Genomic DNA, 20,631 nt, shown 5'->3' with positions numbered 1-20,631 from the left:
TGATGAGCTACCATGAATGGGTTATCAGGACAGATTGCCGCTGCTGTACAGATTTTGATTGACCTTTATGTTTGTCTTAGAATTGGTTATCAAGTAAAGACATTTTGATGGATATCAAGAGTAGGAGGAGAAGTCTGATTTTTACTGCAAAGGAAGCTAAAAACCTTGTATTGTTGCTTGCAAAACTATAATACCGTGAGAATCGTCTTTTTATTTTTCCAGACTTTCTATAATTTGTTTTCCATTCACTTCCATGACTAATGACGAGTGAAACTGAGTGCTCTTTGCGAATGTATCTGATCTGGGATGGGAAAGGCTTTGACAATGGTTTTCAGATTACCTTCGGAAGATATGATCCAATTTTATTTATCTACTGTCTCTTATGAGCTTGCGAATTCTCTTTCATGAAAGTCATGTTATGATGAGAGGTTTCGCTCGTGGTTGCCTGCTCCATCATGCGAGTGCTGTGTGTGGGCTGCAATTATTTCCTCACTGATGAGGCGTCGTGAGGCATTAACAATACAGGAATGGATGTGTGGTGATTAAGCGACCAAGTGATTTTGTCAGTTCTTATTGCTGCTGGGTATCGGTCTCAGTCTTTCATACCTCTTGTGCCTGGCTACTTGGGGAACGGTAGTCGTGATTAAAATACTATGTGATAACGTTTCTGGGCCCAATTTGTTGGTCTCGCTAACTACAGTCCCAATGGTTGTTGATTTCTTTCATGGCCGTCAGAAATTTCCTATCATATATATCTTCTCTAACCATGTATTTTGCTCTCTGCAATTATGATTTTGTGAAAAAATTGCTTTAGTTATTACAGAGATCAGCATTGTGCTAGCGGAAACTCAAAACTCTAGTCTAGCAGTCTGTTCCCGTGACCAGGGAAGGCCTCGCGGACCGAGCTTCCACTTTTTTTTCCTAGGATATTCGGTCGGTCACATATCGTACCCATCACCTGCTCTAGCTGAATTAAGAATTCTCTCACTTTCTCCATCTTTTTGAAGGTGTTAAATTGTACGTATAATTCAAACAGTGGGCACCAGCATCATAAGATGTTCTTGAAACATATCTCATATATAGAGCGGACCTGGGCATCACAACCCTGGCTTCATAACTAAAATCAGACGCCATGCCCATCATCGACCCTCACCAAGCTCAAGTTGCATGATTTTTTTTCTTCTCCTTACAAAAACAGCTGATATGTCTTCGGCTTTCATAATACAAGCGGATGGCATATCCTAAAAATTGTAGAAGATGTGCATTAGGATGCTTATCGGCAGCAATTCAATCCGTCACTGCGTTCAGAAGATCGAAGAGTCCACCGTGGAAGTTGTCTGGGTAGCTTAGTGGTAAGGGAGCGATAATTCTGCCCAAGTTGTCTGCGTTCGAAATGCACGGGCGTCGATTAAATTAGGAGATCGGATGCCCCATGCCCGGATGACTTGCTGGCGGTTATGCTTTTCTTCCACTTGTACCGAGATGGCGCTGGGATGACGTACCCACACGTAAGGCGGTGAACCCACGAGTCGGGAAAGGCATGCGAAACCTGCGACCTGTATCGAACATTCCCTGGTGGAAGGATGGCCAGTGAGGGCTGCTGCATGGGTGGGCTGGTCCCTCGCCCTCCCCTCCTATTTTTCGCCCAAAAAAAAAAAAAAGAGTTCACCGCGCACAGCGCATGCCGACACCCTTGGCATGTTTACCGATGCAACTTTAGATCTAAGCAGTTCTCTTGAATTGATGCAACAACCTGTTCTAGCCAATGTTATTCGTAGCTTGGCACGTTATCCTGTCGCCACCCTCGCTAGCTGTCTATCCGAGTTCTTCTTCACTACGTGGAAAACCTGAAACAAAACTCTTATTCGCGTTGTTGATACCGTGTGCTTCCGATTAATAATCCTGAGACTCGACTATGCTGACAGTTTTCAACTTTGATATCTAGACCGGTGTAAAAGGTATAAAGCGGCATGGCTGCTCCTGGATTCCAGCCAGGCTAGTCTTTTTAGAGCCTATATATTTAGGGCACCACCCCATGTTGAGTTGTTTCCTATCTATCCTCTTAGTAGTTTGGTGTTGCTATCCTTCTCTTCCTCTGAAAAAGAAAAGAAAAAAAAAAGCAATTGCTGCTCTTCTCCCAGTACCACTACCAAGGGCAAAAGGGTGCCAAATTATATAATCAGAAAATGATTGCAAGATATCCTGAGCTTGCACAGAGCAAGGATAGATAGTCCGGAATGCCATTTTTTTGTCCATTATTCGATCGGTAGTCCACGAACCTTCCACGAAAATAAATTGATAGCATGGAAAATGCATGGCATCTTGATGGATTTCAGAACCCTAGTCTTATAAGGGAATCATCATTGTCCCATGCAAACAAAACAAATAATTGAACCGGCGTACTCTTTTTGTGAGAGAGAGAGAGAGAGAGAGAGAGAGAGAGAGAGAGAGAGTATCCTCTCCATTTGTTTTCCTAGTCTAATTAGCTAGATGAGATTCCACACTCATTCAGACCATTTGATGGTCCAATAATGCAGCGTTAATTGGTCACACAGCATGACTCATGGACTGCTCTCCTGCTTGACGTTGCACATCCATGTGCCCATCACTTAGCCATGGGTGTGCGGCAAACTCCCGTTTCATGTTAACCATCATGCAATATATATCTGACGAGGAATCCACCATGCATATAGAGGTTTGTATATATGACAGGTTGGAAAGGGATATGATATAGGTTTCCTTTCATCATATATTATAGTACACATTAATTGAAATGTAAATGGCTAATCCTAGGCTTATGCTCAGCCTAATTGCCTGGGTATTTTGAAAAAGGCAAAGCCATTGTCCAAATTAAATGTCTTGAAGTAATTTATTAAGGGTAGCCATGTATCAACTTCATGCTGTGCTGCAACCATGTCCATCTCTCATGTAGAGAAATTGCAATCCTAGTATGCATCTTTCCGGTTGCTCCATTCAATGAAAGCCTTTATATATGGTGTCAAATATCCACCACCTATCGATAGAATGTGATAAAGTAGCATATTTTAATGCATGAAGTTTCTTTGTTACCCAAGCATTTCTTCTTTTAAAACTTTGGAGAGAAAAGCTTTCAAAAATTTATGATAAGATATATATACACACACACACACACACACCATGCATTTATATTGGGTCACAGTGATATACCATGCTCGCTACTTCATAGGGAGTTGAGCTGAAAAAGAAATTACATGAAATCATGCAGGTCCAAAGAAATGCGAATTGGGGAAACTCTAGACCGCACCCCCTCAAACAGTGTGGATTTCATGGCATGGCAGCATTGAACTTGGAAGCCTTTATGCCTCTCAATCATGAAGTTAATGCGAGGGACAACCATGTCTCTTATACTGCATTTGGCAGAAGATAGTGCAAATAAAATAATTTATTTGCATTCCAATTACTTCATGGATTGAATGGAACAAAGCCTAGATTCTGTTCGTTCCAGAACCTGTTATTCTTCGAATTGTCTGAACGATGTTATTTAGTTGGAAAACTGGAAGGAGATAACTATTTAAAATTTTGATAAAACCAAAGACCAGTACCCCTGCCTATTGCAAGATATATAATTGGCCAAGCATGACTGAATGCCAATTGCATTATTATTATTATTTCCCCGTACTACAACAACAATAATATTCTTTTATGTTTCTAATGATAAAATAATAGATTCAATAGGTAATGATTAAATGGCGCCGATCGAACATGATCTTCTCCCAAACGAATCTCTAGCTTCGACCAGGTCTCTACATAATTTGGACACAAGATGATCATGATAGGCAAAACGCGGCAACCTTCTGTCACCAATGACTTGACCTCTGAAGCCAAAGCTTCGGGTTGCGTGGTTTTCCACCCTTTTTGGTCACCGACATCAAGATGCTATGTGATAGATAGCAAGATAGATAAGCTAGTCAAAAGGAATTGAGACTGTTTCTTGGACTTGGGTGGCCTCGGAGGACAGGAGAGGAATCCGAGGCTATCGCCCCTTTCTTTTTTCCTATTAATTCCCCCTCTCCTCTTTCAACTGCCAAATACTACCAACCAACACGCGTGGTCAATACCCTACTCCTCGCAGCCCTACAACAAAGCAAAGCATAAGCTGCCGATGTCCTCGGGCTGCAGGCAGATATAGTAGCCATCTTTTGACTTAGATCTTCAGCAGAAACATTACTAGGCTCTGCGATTGAGGCTAAGGTGGCAAATGGGTTGTGAGTCACAATGTAGGTGGACGATTATCTTGTCAGAATTGGATTAGGTTAGGTTTCGGATGTTCGAGGCAAGACCTAATTCCATAGGATATTGGACTTTTAGCTGGTTATTTACCAATGATTTACTCGCAATTGTTTTGATGCTCGCCAAAACCACGGGCTAGACATGCATTGCAATGGATCTATGAAGTGTCTGATGATTAGCTAAGAGCTTGTGTCCTAGAGTACAATAATCAAAAATTAAGGGATGCAAATTTTCCCTTCTTTATATCGAAAGAGAGAGAAAATAATAGTTGATACAATATTAATATATCAGCATAGGAATTTAATTAGCATCTATTAACCATCCTACGTTACATGAATGTTTAGCTACTAGATGCTACCAATGCATAGGATAACAGGTTTTTTATTTTTGTTATTATATCAACTATGATGTGATCTTTAGATATTAAAAATCAAATGAGAGATATTCCTAAAACTTCTTCGACATCTTGCTAGGATCAACGACATCTTGATTAAATCAGGTTATCTACGAGGATCGATGGGCTATGGAGCTATCCAAATGGAGCAACAACCAGTGGAGCTATTCCCATGTATGATGTATCTATTAAAAATGGGAGGCCAATTAGTAAGCTATGTTACCTTTGGTAAAAGCACGCTCAAGCCTAAATCTTAATGGGCTAGAGGAGCAGCAGATGGAGCCCGATTCACATGGGAAGGAGCAAGGACATCCCGGGCCAGAAAAAAGAGGGTTGGACGCTTTTGGCTCATGGCATGCGTTCGGGACGTATATTGTTACATTTCTACCATTCCTACGCAAGGGCATATCAACAAACACTTTCCGACCAGGAGAGCACCCTGGCTTTCTCTGGAGAGCTATAGTAGTAGTACATCAGGAGAGAAGAAAATAGGTTGCGAACGTCGAGATCATTGATGGCCTCCATGGAGGGGAAGAAGGTACCAAGTTACCGGTCAAAGAAAGGAGGATTAAACGAATGTCGCAACGAGTTATGTCGACGGAGTCTTAAAACACGGCATGTTCAGTGCCGCATCCACATGGGAAGAAGGTGGCCGGAGGAAATTAAAGAAAGGAACCTAGTAAAAATTTATGGGTGAAGGGAAGGTTGCTAGCTCCATTACATGAGGTTTTCTTGTCGTATATGTTAAGCCCTTGAGTTAACCAAGTTATAAAAGGCTATAGAAAGCCATACTAAGTTGCCATGACTAGCTAGCTACACGTAATGTTTGTTTTCTTTGTCTCGAAGAAGAGGTCACTGATTGGCCGGATTTAGAACCGAGCTAACAAGATAGAGTCACATCTTCTATTTTAGGAATTTTGATGCTTCGTAAGAGGTTGTATCTCGTTTAGGGTGAGGTACATTTATCGAACTAAATGGCTTTTTTTTTTTTTTTTTGCTGATCATTTCGGTAGATTTTCCTCGACTTCCAAGGCATATGTACTTAAAGTTTTTAATAATATTTTATTTTCTAATTTTTTTTCTTAATGTATTCGTATTAGAAGAGTATGAAACATCTGTCTTAATTTCAAAAAAAAAAAAAAAAAAAAAGCTTCCATATCCCACCGTCCGACAAATATTTCAAACTCAGCCAGTCTGACCCCAACTACGAACATCCACAAACAAAGGCCTAGCAAAGACTACCAAAACTCCCATGCATGATACGTGTGATTAGTACTAGAATTCCACTAGGAAGCCGTGTCAAAGCTTGCTTTGCCCAAACGTCACGTGGCACAGTAACGTTCCAGAGAAAAAGCAATTTCCGACACCGCAAAAATAATCGTTCAGCGCATCGAAGCCATGAATCAAAACACAAGATTTGTCAAGCGTCCGCAAGAATATCCACACTCCTCTCCTGATCTTGTTAACATTGTAGTTTCTCTAAGGAGATCTAGGCAAGGGAGTTATTCTGAGGATTAATCGACAAACTAAGGTAAAACTCAATTTCATCAAATAAGAAGAGGAAATAAAAAGCAGTAATTTATCGTGAGGCGATTTGTAATACCATCCTCCTTAATTAATAATTTCTCTCTTAAGTAATAAAACTGTAATTTATTGTGAGGCAATAAATTAATTAAGACCAGAGCATTAAACCAGCGGAAAGACGTGGTTGGTGGGTGGGACCCGCCCACGTACATTTAAGGCGCGACATGAGGACCGATGAATCCGCACGGATTGCCGGGCCCATCACAACGTGGGTGGTTTATTGTTAGGTTCGAATTCTTAGAAGAAAAGGGCCCGTGACGGAAATTGTATAAGAAAAAAATAATAAAGAAAATAAACGGGCCGGACTCGGCGGAGAAATTTTCCCACGAATCCAATTCAAAACCCCAATCAAATTTGGGCCCCCGGAGTACGAAAGAGAGTCCTTGAATCATAGCCGTCGGTGGCGGCACAACTTGGGATGGAAGCAAAGCGGGGATTTACGAACCGCTCTCTTTCTTTGTCGCCTGTCCATCTCTGGCCCGCCCTATGAGTGGTCCCCCGTTTCCCTTTTCTGCTTTAGGGTCATACTAAATCCCAGCCGTCGGTTGACCATCAGATGGCTAGCAGCCACATATTCCGAAATTATGATGGCCAAATGATGATTTAGCCCGCGATACATGGAAAGCGCATCCAATCCTATTATCTTAGCACAAACGCTTCCTCGTCGCACTCCCTGTTCCTTTCTCTATTTGCTTCCGGAAAAAGCATTAATTACTCCCCTTGCCATTATTTTGTCTCACACTCTCTCACTCGGACGCTTCCACTCCAAAACCCCCCCGGGTCTCACAAACTCCATAAATACCGCTCCTTCCTCCTCCATTCTTCACCAATCTCGTCTCCAATCACAACACTCCTCTTCATCTCTCTCTCTCCTAAAAAAATGGCCATTCTGCGACTCGTCGCTCTCGCTTCTGTTCTCGCTTTCTTGTCGCCGGCAGCCGCCCGCATTCTAGGCGTCTACACCGGAGGGGCGTGGCAGAGCGCCCACGCCACCTTCTACGGCGGCAGCGACGCCTCCGGCACCATGGGTGCGACCCACATTTCCCCTTTATTCTTCCATTAGCTCCATTCTTCGCAAGACTAGCCATCATCTGTGTTTCTATGTGTTGTCTCTGCTTTGGTCAGGAGGGGCGTGTGGGTACGGGAACTTGTACAGCCAGGGGTACGGGGTGGAGACGGCGGCGCTGAGCACGGCGCTGTTCAACGAGGGGCAGAGCTGCGGCGCGTGCTTCGAGATCAAGTGCGCCGACGACCCGAGTTGGTGCCACCGGGGAAGTCCCTCCATCTTCATAACTGCTACCAACTTCTGCCCGCCGAACTACGCTCTCCCCTCCGACAACGGCGGGTGGTGCAACCCGCCCCGCCCCCACTTCGACCTCGCCATGCCCATGTTCCTCAAGATCGCCGAGTACCGCGCCGGCATCGTCCCCGTCTCTTACCGCAGGTACCATTCCACTGCTGCATTGATCGATGATGTTGGGTAAGGAATAGAATTAATTGATTTAATTAATCGATGCCACAGGGTGCCGTGCCGGAAACCTGGGGGGATCCGGTTCACCATCAACGGGTTCCAGTACTTCAACCTGGTGCTGATAACGAACGTGGCCGGCGCCGGCGACATCGTGAGGGTGAGCGTGAAGGGGTCGCGGACGGGGTGGATGCCCTTGTCCCGAAACTGGGGCCAGAACTGGCAGTCCAACGCCGTGCTGGTGGGGCAGTCCCTCTCCTTCCGCGTCACCGGCAGCGACCGCCGCACCGCCACCTCCTGGAACGTCGTCCCGGCCAACTGGCAGTTCGGCCAGACCTTCGCCGGCAAGAACTTCCGATTCTAATACATCAAATCCACGGCAACAAAAAAGGGCGGGGAGTCGGAAATTAAGAAGTCTTCTTTCCCGCCTTGGAGATAGAAGATACCTACATTTTAGTTTCTTTTTTTTTTTTTTCTTTTGATCTTCTTGTCGCCAGATATCCAAGTTGGTATGGATTGTGTTGGTTTTTAGCAGCTGCGAAAGGTGAAAAGAGTGAGATTGAGAGAGAGGAAAGAAAGTGAAGACAGAGAGAAAAAGTCGATATAAATGTGTGTGTGTGTGTGTGGGTGAAATGAACTTTTTTTGACTGGAATGGGGAGGGTGGAGTGGTGGCGTCGTTACTTGTTCTAGGTGGTGGGAATAGACGCAACGGCAGCGGCTGAAGTGGCTGCAGGACTAGTATAAAAAGTGTCCTTGTAGCCCGCAGTTGCTTAATATATCTAAATTGTCTGAATGTAACGTGATAAACTGATAATATGATATATTTAGTTGTGATGGTGATGTCTCTGGTGTTACATGATTGGAACATATGCTTGCTGTTGTGATGTACTTTTTTGTCTTAATATTTCTGGAACCAGATCACAGACCTTTTTTATCTCCTCGGTCAAAAAGGGCAGCTAAATAAAGAAGAAGAATGAAGGTTAGCTGACAAAATCTAGAGGTAGAGGCTATTGTTGCTTGCATTGTAATTTGTCCCAAGGGGAGGGTAGCTCGTCAGGCTGCTCGTAGTCTCGGCAAGCCAAAAAGCCTCTGGGCTGGCCACCATCAAGCTCATTCAACGATGGAGATCTTAGCTAACCGGGAACCATGCTCAACACTCTGGAGAATTCATTCTTGCATACCAGAATCAAGGGCTTGGATTTATTTGTTCCTGGTCCAGATACACCTTGCATCGCTTGCCTCGACAAATCCATCTCGCAAAATTTTCTTAGATTCGAATGGGTGGAACGCCAACATTAAAACGATTAATACGATTATTTCAGAAAAAAGAAAAGAAAAAAGAGTGTTTATCATCATCTACGCCAACATTAATACGATTATCTTATAAGGATACCTAAATCTTAATCTGTAATTTAAAACTCATTCTGTATTATAGAACATGCATTTATCTAAGCCATACTTGAAGAGCCCTTAATTTTTGCTCCTTGCCAGCAAGATCAATTGCCTTATCGTGCAACGGGATTCCACACGGTTACAAATTCTGAGATCCCAAGGAAGGCATGCGAAAAATTAAAGGTCAGCTACATGAATGCGGCATGCGCTGGATACGATACTTTTGCGTTCATCCAACACTAGGAAACTCGACAACTGTAGTTGCACGATTCGAACTTACAAATAATGCATGCCCCAACCGGTAAGAACCTGTTTAAACTAAAAATTCTATAAAAATCAAGCCTATAGATCCATTTATGTTTCATTTTTTAAAAGTCTGTCCAAATGTAAGCCAAATCTTTGTCTTCAGGCTGCAACGAAAAAAAAAAAAAAAAAAATTCCTCTTTCCACAAGATTTGGGCTAAATGATAATCGGCTAATACAAGACCATACTTAAATGTACAATCATATCCACGAATCCTATAAAAGTTTTAGCCCAATCCTATAGAAATATCCGAATATGCCCTAAAATATCTCACTAACTACCTCAGCTTCCATCCACGGCCTCTCATCAATGGCCAGTCAGTTATCTTGATTCAATGCCTTGGTCAAGCTGGAACTCTATTTAAGAGCTCAATTCGCACGACCACTTGTTAAGCTTTACATTGCCAGCCTTCGTGGTAAGATGGTCGGCGCTCGTATTAATACCCCAAGTGCTCTGCTGGCGAATACACTTTCGTGAAGGCAAACATGCATGAGCGAATGGATCGATACAAGAGGCGCGGCCTTCTCGGAAGATGCCTAATTCCTATCCTGCTTGCTCCCCATGGCTTTCCACAGGACTTCACTAACTGCATTCCCCATGCCTATGGTTATTATGGGTCCCTTGCTCCACAATCATTTAACATACATTAATCTGCAGCAACCTGCAAAGATCCAGTGACCAGTGACCACTAAAGATGCTAGTCCTATTGCCATGATCCCTCGTCCTTTGGTACCATTCAATATCCGTTGCACAAGTTTGTGGCAATTATATATATTCCGACAAAAGTGGAAGCCGACGTAGAAAGAACCGTGTTTTTGGTCCAAATATAAGTGGGCTAACCATTGGTGTCGTGAACAAGATCTAATATATGTGTCTACAACTGAACTAGAGCTAGTTTTCAAAATACTCAGTGGCGTGGTGCCTGAAAACCTGCCACAGTTCCATTTCGACCTCCTAAACAAAGCTTAAAAATGGGAGGGGGTTTGGAGACGTGTGCAGGGGTGTGCTGTAATACTATAACAACATGCGTTTAGCGTCGTTTTTTTATGAAAATATTTGATACGGAACAACCTTTGGAAGCGCGCCCATTAAAGAAACAGGGAGCACAATTCAAGGAAAATGTTGACACGAAACAATCAACCTTAAGAAGCGCGCCCATTAAAGAAACAAGGTGCAAAACGAAAGGGCAAATGATACCACGATGAAATGGGGCTTACCGGGTTCCATCGATCGGCGAGCACATATCATGCATGCTTTATTTCCTCGATTTGGAGAAGACTGAAGCCGGAAGAGGAACCCACCGATCCGCAGTGGAAGCAGAAAGATACACACAGAAAGTACCAAGCCCTGGCCTCGTGTACCAATCACCAAAGATTAAATTACACTCAACATTTAATATATGCAGGTTTTCCAACGATCCTATCATCCATCTAAGCTAATTGTCATTCCAAAAGGAGTGAGAGATTAAAAAACTTTGGAGTCAACTATGTTAGATATTAAATTACAGTGACAAGAATAGACTCCTCTTTTTAGCACCTTATGTACAGGAGGCGGCACTCCCTAGTAACCTCACAAAAAACTCTGTTAGGTTTCCATGAAGTTAGGCTATAGTCTTACCAGGAACAAGTAGAATACTTGCACTCGACCCAGACAGTATTCGCCAATGAGCATATCTCCTACGAGCCAGTCAATCGTCCGGACAGCATTCACCTAAAACAGCAGCACAAGTTTCAAGCGATAAGTTAGCAGCTGGACAAGCTGAAAGTGCAAGCAAAATTACTAATTATTTAAGTTCAGTGAAGCAAAAGTCACATAATAAATCACTTAAAGAGAAGGATTAGAAAAGCATTTAGCGCCTTGCAGACCTAAAGAAGAATAGAACAAGAACAGAGCTATACAAAAATCTGCAAATATCAACGCAGGCAATGAGATACACAGAATAACTAGGCAATAGAAAACCAGACTCCCCTTCCATGTTAAATTGCTCTAGAATTAGAGGGAGAACATCGAGAATTTTTGCTAATTCACAATCTGGAAGGAATCAGCCACCATCAGATGACGTATGGAAGCTTCGAAACCAATTTCAACAATTAGGGGACCCCAGCCCTGACCAACAATGCTACTCAACTTATTCCACATTAAGTATACCAGAGATGGCCAAGATAAAATACTGTATAACTGATTCAACGAGGGCCAGCATACGGCGTTTCCAGTAAAACCATAATAGAGTCACCAGTGCTCAAAGAGATCAAAAACTTCAGGCTATAGTTTGTGCTTGTCCTCGTTTGTAGCATGCAGGGCCATGCAAATATACACTCTAAAACATAACATTTTTAAGATAAAGCATTTACAAAAGTAAATTATTCACATATTAAGCACAAAACCCAGACAAAGTGCTTTAAATGCAAGCCTAAATTTTCAAAATGAGCAAGGTTAACATCAATATGATTTCATAATCCACCCATTTCATCTTAAGCACGATGCATATCTCTACTTTGTTTATGATATGAGGGTTTGACAGCAAGTTGTTATGTCAGCAATCATAACATGATCGACTGAAATGACATCACAATTACTGAACCGTTGTCATACAACTCATTTGCCAATAACCACCCTCAATATGGCAAGGCAACTGTTTAGAGATTATATAGTTAGCACTATATCATCCAAGAAGATATACATCATGGCCAAATCCATCCATAAGAAACTTCAATAAGAGGGGTGTAAAATTTAAACTTTGGTGGAGATGCCTTACAGCTAGAGGCATGTTTTTCCAGCCATGATTACATGTCCTTATTGATGTACACATACCCATGATGGTAGGAATACCATAACCTCATAGGACATGCACATTTGGAGAATATGCTATAATGTTTTGTGTGAATATGATGGCGCAAGACCAAATAATATAGTTTTCATACCTACAATGATTTGCCCATTGTTGCTGGAAATTGGACTTTCCCCCAACACAAATCTCTATGAGGTCTGATCCATGATAGTATGAATGGCACAACAGTGTTGGAGAAGCTGATTTGAATTTCATGAAGTAAAAGGCCGTTTGTTTACCGACAAAAGAAAAAGACCATTTTCCCCATCTTGTCCTACAAATAATATCTCCAAACAGAAACTCAAGCATACTTCATGGAGTTGGTACTTCCTCCCCTCCAATTTAGGGCATGTTTGGTTCTAAGGAAATCCATGGAAAAGGAAAAAGAAAACTAAGAATTTTCCATGAAAATGGCAAAAGATTTCTAGAAACTAGTTAAAAGTTTTCCAAATTTGTTAGTTTTCAAATGAAACAAACAAAATAAAAACTAGACATGGAAAATGAGTTTTCCAATAGCTTTCATTGCATCCAAACATACCCTTACACCATTCAAACCAACAATTCCAGATTTTTGATTCTGCAACCAACATTTAACCCATCTATTCTCCTGTATAGCACCAAACCCCACCTTCCACAAAAGATGGGACACTAAGTGATTTGTGGGACGTAGATACTTACCAGTAGCCTGTTGCTAAAGCCAATGTCTAAAAGGTTTGGCCCTTAATTAAAATAGGACATGAGTCAAGAGTTATTAAGAGGATGCCGATGGGCTCAATTGGTAAAATGAGTGTTGATACTAGCAACCTGAGCTTGAATTAGGGGTGGCAATTGGGTCGGATCGGGTTAGATACAGGTCGGGTCAAAAAATCATAAACCTAAACCCGATCTGTTTATTAAATAGGTCAGAAATTACAACATGAACCTGTTATGTTTAATAAACAGATAACCTGACCCAACCCGTTTAACCTGTTTAATAAACAAGTAACCTATTTGCCCATTCTGACCCGATCTGTTTAACCTGTTTGCCGAACCCGACCCGGCCTATTTAATCTGTTTAGCCCAACCCATCCTGACCTAACCTATTTAACCTGCCCAACCCAACCTGTTTAACCTGTTTAATAAATAGGTAACCTCTTAGGCCTTAGCCCAACCCAACCCGACCCAACCTGTTTTATACATTAAGTAGCAAAAGAAAAAAAAAGAAGGTAAATGTAGAAAACATTACAAATCTTTTCCCAACATCATTGACATTAAAAAAACATTCAATCTTTACAAAAAGCTAAACATAAGGAATCCAAGTTATTTGTTCATTCATCTAATACCAGCAATATTCAAAAACATTTAATCCTTACAAAGACATAAGGAATACAAGTCAAATCATCCAAATGTACATATGGAATAGCCCAAAAATACCGTCTGCTTCACATAGAACAAATGCCAATATTTTAGAGAAAACTTCTCTATTTGGAATTTTCTGCGATGAATTATCATCAGAGTTGATCCCATATCGAGACGCAGCATCGAATCCATTAAGTAGTTTAGCAAATGCAGGACCATCTGGCTGTTCCATAACCAACCAACACCAAACATCTATAGTATGCCCTATAAGGACTTTGTCATCATGTGAGATTTAGCTCTCTCTAGTTGCAATTCCATCCAGATAACTTGTATTTCCTTCATCATCTGAATACTTAATAATTAATAACCACTACCATAACTCCATAAGTCCAATGACAACATCCATAGTCAATGCAAAACTAAAAAAAGTTCAAATTATAACAACATCCATATTTAAACCAAAACCAAAAAGGAGTATCCATGATCATGATTCAACTCGCTATGAATTGGATTCAACATTGGCCGAGCATTGAGTTGATTGAGTTTCATTGTACGAACTTGAGTTTATGACATCTTCTACAATCTCATCTAACTCGGCCTCCTCAACATCTACATTGAAATATTGCAAAAAATAATAATAAATTCATTCAAAAAATAATAGAAATATAATTAATAAAACATATACCTTTCTTTTCAAACACCCAATCTCGAGTACAAACAAAGGCCTCGGCAATATCCGGCTTAAGTGCACTACGATACTTATCAAGTACTCGCCCACCGATACTAAAAGCAGATTTAGAGGCGACCGTAGATATTGGAATAGTTAGAATATCACGTGCCATAAGAGAAAGTTGAGGATATCAAAACTGATTGACTTTCCAAAAATAAAGGACATCCAAATTGGATTTCCTATCAACTCTAGGCTCATCCAAATATAATTCCAATTGAGACTTCTGTGCCATAGTCACAAAATCAAAGCTTTCAAATGTATCAAAATCCTACATTATTGAAAAAATGGAATGAGTTATTTATAAAAAAACAATACCATATACAAGCACAATACATTTATTTTAGATAAAAAAGTTTTATATTACCTTAAAAGCATCTGCTTTTCTACATGCCTCAGAAGTTTCAGAAGAAGTAGCAGTCTCCATATCTCCATGAGTTGATGTGCTAGTAGTTGGAGTTTTAGAAGAAGCAAGCATATACTGATTAAAGAGAGAAAACATATAATCACGGATGTGCATGCTCTCAGTAGAACCATACCTATTCAACTTCTTATAACAATACTCCACAAACTGAAATTTGTACCGAGGATCCAAAATAACTGCCATGGCCAAGATTAAGCTATGATCCGACCAATACTTTTCAAATTTTTCATATATCTGCCGTGTCATTCTTTGTATGAAAGCATATGCACTCTGCATCTTTTGCCTTAAAGTAAACTCAATCAAGAAAACTTGAGAAAAATACAAGTTTGATGTAGGATATTTAGCTCCGGAGAATACTAAAGTAGCATCATAGAATACACTCAACAACTTGCTAATCTTCTCAACTTTACCCCACTCCTCTTCAGATGGACAATGCTTGTAATTAGAGTAATTTAATTTCAAATGAAGAAAGGCATGATGGTAAAAGAGAGCACTCTCTAGCATCAAAAAAGTTGAATTCCATCTCGTAGGAACATCTTGCCTTAAGTCTTTTTTACTTTCCAAAGAAACTTGTCTAACACATTCCAAAAATTTTTGTTTCCGAACTTGTGAACCTCTCACATATTTAATACTTTCACAAACTTTGAAGATGGGTTCATCTATCTCCTTTAATCCCTCTTGTACAATTGAGTTAAGAATATGAGCACAACATCGGACATGAAAGAACTCACCATCTGAGTAAAGTGCATTATTCAAATTAAGTTGGATCTTTAGCATGTCAACAAAAACATCATTTACTGATGCATTATCCAAAGTCATGCAATACAATTTCTTTTCATTCCCCCAATCAATCAACCAACCATAAATTATTTCACATAAAGATATGTCATTATGTGGAGGCATGAAGCGAAAGTTAAGAACTTTCTTTTGTAACACCCATTTGATCGGTTATTTCAATTTCAAAAAATAAACCACGCAATAGCACGTATCCTGTAGGATAGTGATTACGGGTGTCGGTCCACAGGGATTGAAGAATAAGTTATTTTTCTTTTAAAAATAAATCAAGAAGAAGGATTTGCTAACTTGATTTAACTAAATTAATCTATGAGTACGAATTGAAATTTATCAAAGTAGATAGATCTAGGGTTTGGAATCCACCGCGTAGCATTGCATTAGGGACTGTGTTCTTAATTTTTATCTTTTGGAGATGCATGCAAATTGGCTACAAGCCTTTTAAAATAAAAGCATAAAGAGTGTTAGGAAGATCCATCTTCGGTGTAGCATGAAGTGTCTACCTAAGTATGCTAATCTAGGATGCAGCACACTTCATCTTCCTAGGCATGAATCATCTTAGACTACTTTAGCAAACATGATTAGTAACTAGCATGCTCAAAGTTTAAATATCATAAAGGAATATTTCATTGAAAATAAAAATTTAAACAAGCTCCAAAATAATAATAATAAAAAAAAAATAAGAACTACAATGCCCTGATACATTGCTAGGGCTTCATCCAGCCCTAGACTAGACGTTTAGCCGCGCATGGTGGCCGGATGTCCTTCCATCTTCAAATGAAAGCCTTCACCTCCCATTCTTCCCAATATATCACAAACTATTCTCTCTCCTCCCCTCTCTCTTCTTTTTTTATTTCTTTCTCTCGGCTTTCTCCTTCTTCTTCTTCACCGAAATAGGGGTTCCCCCGTTTTCTTCCGAACTCAGCTCTCCCCCTGCCACCGAACGCCCTCCTCCTTTTATAGTGGATGAATGGCGTCAATGGCGTGGCTGGATCTTGGGAGAGATCCGTGGAGCGTTTGATTGTAGTGGCCGGAAATGAAGCCGGCCGCTGGATCGACGGAAGGTGGAGGGAAGAGGATGAGATGGCCGCGGGATCGATGGGAGGTGCTGATGCGGAGTATCTGGATCTCGGAGAAGCCGGGGACTGAGCTGTAGATGAATGCCGAGCTGGGTTTCCGGCGGTTGGGAGCCGATCACGGCTTGGTGCTAGGGATGAATCCGGACGGAAAGATGTTGCAGGTGCTGTGTGAACGATGAATTGGAAGCGTTACGATCGGAAGGAGAGGCGGGGGATCCGGTCGCTGGCTGCACCCCGTGGAACTCGTGCTGGAACGGGCTGATGCGGAGCATTTGATTCCCGACGGTTGACTCGTTGATTGCAGCGGAGGAGTGATCGCCGGCGGAGCATCCGGGAATGAAGACGACGCCGTGACCGGATGCGGAAGACGCCCCGCTGATTTCCCTCTTGGGTTTGGCACGCGGCTGAGGGAGGATCGGGTTGTGGATCTGGCTGGCGGGCTCGACGGGAGGAGCCGTGGACGGTCGGGATGCACTGCGGGGAAGAAGATGAACAGTGGCTTTTTGTTTACATTATTATTTTTTTTTTGTAACACTGTTCATATGAACAGTGTTTCACGGGACACTGTTCATATGAACAGTGAATTCCCCAAAATTATTTTTATTTATTTTATTATATTTATTATTTTCTTTTTTTTTTGTGTTTTTAAATTTATAAATTTTATATGAAGGCAGGTAAAGAATTGGTTGGGAGTTACTTTGGGTTTGAAGTGGGTCATGATTGTTGATTTGGCTTGAACTTGTTCTCGAGCCCAATGTCATTTAGTTCTTACTAAACTGCTTCAGATTGGACTCAACCAGATCAGACCGTGACTTAATAAAAAGGTTAATCAAATATTTTCCTATACAATTATAACTTTCAATCAAATCAGGACCAAAGCCCATTTAGTTATAACCTTAGTCGGATCAACACAATCTCCTTATATAATTTTTTTGTAGTTTTCATGAAAGATTGCAACCAAGGGAGAGACAAGTTCAGAATCTAGTTTAAGAGAATAATTACCATATTTTAAACTTACTTCAATGTTTGTTCAATTTCATGGTAAAATATGTATTTATCAGTTTAAAAATATTGATAAGTGCTATGGAAAGGTAACTAAATTATAAATTATTAAGCACTTATCACCATTCTTCATCAATAAAATGGGCAGTTAAACATATATACCCATAGGTAGTAATGGAGGTTCACCAATCCGAAGTTAAACTTATCCTAGAAGGAATCAAATGTAGCCACTATACTAATTTTTCCTTCTCTTTTTTATATAATTTCAACAAATCAGCCTTTACAGTATTCCTTGATACTAACTTGGCCTCCTCACAAACATAAGCAAATAAAGATCTAATGCCTTCATACTCAACAAATTGAAATGGTAGATCATGCTTAATAATTGCAAGTGTTAGCAATTCACGAAATTTGTCAGGATTAAACTTAGTAGAACACATTGATATGGACCCTTGAGTTGTGATAAGATCATCTGTCCTATGTCACGGTTCTTTCTGCAATTCTCTAAATGACGTTTCGGATTTTCGGTCCCAACCTTACCACCAAATGAATATTCTGCACCACACTTTATACACTTGCATTTTTCGGTTATTTCATTTATATGAAAATATTGATAAATAGGGAAAGTCAACTTTCTTTTACGTTTGCCGTGTGTGGGGTCACGTACAATTGTATTAGAACCTAAGGACGTCGATTTATTTGTCCTATCATCATCACTCTCTAACTTTATATTCACGACGAACTGTTTATCCATCTATTTCATATAATTTAAAATTATATCAGAATACCAATTTAGAAAGAAAATGATTAGCTAAAAGAAGGAAAATAACATAATTCACTCTTCTATTAGAATCACAAAATGTTAGACCTAAAAATAAGTAACCATGCTAAAGAAATTAAAAAAATATTTAAGAAACCAACATACATAACCACTAACCATTGTTGCAAGAGAAGCAAGCAAGAGCCCCACAAAAACTACCCACCCACCCACCTCCATGCCATAATAAATAGGCAAAAGCAACATGAACTTGGAAAAGAAGAATGAAAAGAGAATGGAAACATAATTTGAAAACAAGATATGACCAGAATGAATTGCATAGAAATTTGATCTGCTAAATCAACTATGAGAAACTCCAAGTCAGAAAAAGGAAACTAGTATGAGATAAAAATCATGCAAAGGAGAAAACACAATTAAATTCATCAAGATAATAAAACCAGTTAAATCTGCTTGAATGGACATTACATTTGTTGTAACTAACCTATATGCTACTAAACTTTGGGATCTATCAACTGCAAGCAAACAGAAGTTTAAATCATTTCACTATACTTATAGGTTTGATAAACCACATACTGGAGATGTTGTAAGAAACATTGAGGTTGAAACCATTAGGTTAAAAAGCATTTACTTTTGCTGAGTCAGATTTATCAAAATAATCTCTAAAACTTAGATGTTCAACTGCTTCTACTTTCCAACAACTGTAAATGCACTGCAAAAAAACAAAATAATAATGTTAAAAACATGAATTCTTCGGAAACTCTTATCAAAGTTAAGCAATAACAGTTAGAAAGTCTGTGATCTTCAAATATTCCTAATGAAATCTGCAGTCTATTCCATCCTGAAAAAGGCATCTGCAATATCTAGTAGCTTTACTAAGTTGATTGTGTACAATCAAAGCAGGCATCTGCAATATCTAGTAGGTGTAGTTCAAGAAACAACTCAAATAGACATCATTAGTGACACTTGCTTCTGCAATTAGATCCTCAGATATGTAAACCCCACCTTGTGTTGAAGTATACAAATGAACAAAAGGCAAGTTGAAGTTATAATATGGTTTTGTCAGATAGCAACAGTTATTACCATACAATAGTCTGAGCAGCTTAATAGAAGCCAAAAATCAAGATGTAATAGTCATACCACATGAGAGTAAAGATGAGGAAAAAACATAATTAGAAGTTATGTTTTTCACTAAAGCATAAGGAAGCATAACATAGCAGGACAGTGAACTTATTACAACCAATGATTTTAAGGCCAAAGAAAGCCCCTCTGACTAAGAGGATCAAAGCTTTAAGCATAAAGCTTCCTATTATTTCCCACAGAAAACAGATTGTTGTCATTAGCCACCCTTAGAGGCCAACCAAAATTTTTAAGATGTATCTAGAAACAACCTATGCAATATCAGAATTAATGTGAAGAAATCAAAAGCAAAAGCATTTTTTAATTTTTCCCCAATTTCACCGAACAGGAATCGAGCCACAGCAATGAGCTAAAATCTTAAGCTAAACTGGCAATAAGCTAAATTAAAAGAACAGAAGAAGTACTCGAAAAAGGAATTCAGTAGAAAAGCCGAGCTTGGGAGACTAAAAAGGGGATAAAGGAACGGAGAGGAGAAGGGCTTACAGAGAATGGAACCAATGTAGCAGCAAGAACCCTAGGATGGATTCAAAGATCCATGGAGAGAGATTACTAGCCTCACTTCCTCCTGTGGTCGCAGAGCGAACAAAGGGAAAGCAGGAAATGGAAACGACTACGGGTTCGGCCCGTACGCTTCCGTAGTCACCTAACTTTGTACGTGAGAGGATTATGGCCCGCTTGAAAGCTTTCTAGAGGCTCGAAAGTATTTTCTGACTTTTAAAAAATATTTTTAAATAAAATAAAAGTATTTAATAAAAATTTTGAAAAACTATTTCCAGCCTTCAACAAACACTTAACAACATTATTAGTATTTAGTATTTGGAGTAGTAGATCTTTTTTCAGTAGGTTGTTAAGACTAAAAGTTTGAATGGATGTGATTCAAAAAAATTATAAGATTCATACCTTTGATATTCAAGATGTGTGCATGTAATTTATTCATAATAGTAGAGCATATAATTGATAGGCACGATTTCATTGGTTTCAGTTGATCAAAATTTCTTCCAGCTTAATAACAAAAGTTGAATATGCTCCTAATTATTATGTACGAGAATACGCCTCGTTTTAAGCATTATAAGTTTGCACCTACCTGTTTATAATTTTTTTTTTAGATTATACTT

General features: G+C 40.0%; 2 protein-coding genes and 1 long non-coding RNA gene across 3 annotated transcripts; 1 reads left to right on the top strand and 2 right to left on the bottom strand.

The window, feature by feature from the left end:
* The first annotated feature begins 7,063 nt into the window (after positions 1-7,063).
* On the top strand, positions 7,064-8,556 carry LOC103697017 (expansin-A4-like). The gene is made up of 3 exons (XM_008778782.3): positions 7,064-7,275; positions 7,373-7,691; positions 7,770-8,556. Exons 1-3 carry the CDS (start codon positions 7,128-7,130, stop codon positions 8,077-8,079), a joined length of 777 nt encoding a protein of 258 aa, XP_008777004.1. The 5' UTR covers positions 7,064-7,127; the 3' UTR covers positions 8,080-8,556.
* Positions 8,557-10,754: 2,198 nt separating this feature from the next.
* Positions 10,755-20,188, bottom strand: LOC103697012. Its single transcript, XR_005514386.1, has 2 exons — positions 20,000-20,188; positions 10,755-11,122 (listed from the first exon to the last, which is right to left on the bottom strand). It is a non-coding gene; the product is annotated as an uncharacterized LOC103697012 (long non-coding RNA).
* Positions 13,526-15,595, bottom strand: LOC103697007 (zinc finger BED domain-containing protein RICESLEEPER 2-like). The gene is made up of 3 exons (XM_026801259.2): positions 14,672-15,595; positions 14,263-14,575; positions 13,526-14,186 (listed from the first exon to the last, which is right to left on the bottom strand). The coding sequence occupies exons 1-2, from the start codon at positions 15,545-15,547 to the stop codon at positions 14,438-14,440; spliced, it is 1,014 nt and encodes a 337-aa protein (XP_026657060.2). The 5' UTR covers positions 15,548-15,595; the 3' UTR covers positions 13,526-14,186; positions 14,263-14,437.
* Positions 20,189-20,631: the final 443 nt, after the last annotated feature.

Source organism: Phoenix dactylifera, chromosome 12 (assembly GCF_009389715.1).
Source record: "Phoenix dactylifera cultivar Barhee BC4 chromosome 12, palm_55x_up_171113_PBpolish2nd_filt_p, whole genome shotgun sequence".
Taxonomy (NCBI): Eukaryota; Viridiplantae; Streptophyta; class Magnoliopsida; order Arecales; family Arecaceae; genus Phoenix; species Phoenix dactylifera.
Note: the sequence above shows the minus strand (reverse complement) of the source record. Positions and strands in the feature narration are given on the sequence as shown.

What these genes read in the sequence shown, in the direction of transcription:
- LOC103697007 (XM_026801259.2), bottom strand. Translation starts at nt 15,547, where the DNA reads ATGACTTTGGATAATGCATCAGTAAATGATGTTTTTGTTGACATGCTA. An exon ending in GAAAAGCAGATGCTTTTAAG is followed by an intron (nt 14,576 to 14,671) that starts GTAATATAAAAC and finishes TCAATAATGTAG; the next exon opens with GATTTTGATACATTTGAAAG.
- LOC103697017 (XM_008778782.3), top strand. Translation starts at nt 7,128, where the DNA reads ATGGCCATTCTGCGACTCGTCGCTCTCGCTTCTGTTCTCGCTTTCTTG. An exon ending in CGACGCCTCCGGCACCATGG is followed by an intron (nt 7,276 to 7,372) that starts GTGCGACCCACA and finishes TGCTTTGGTCAG; the next exon opens with GAGGGGCGTGTGGGTACGGG. An exon ending in GTCCCCGTCTCTTACCGCAG is followed by an intron (nt 7,692 to 7,769) that starts GTACCATTCCAC and finishes TCGATGCCACAG; the next exon opens with GGTGCCGTGCCGGAAACCTG.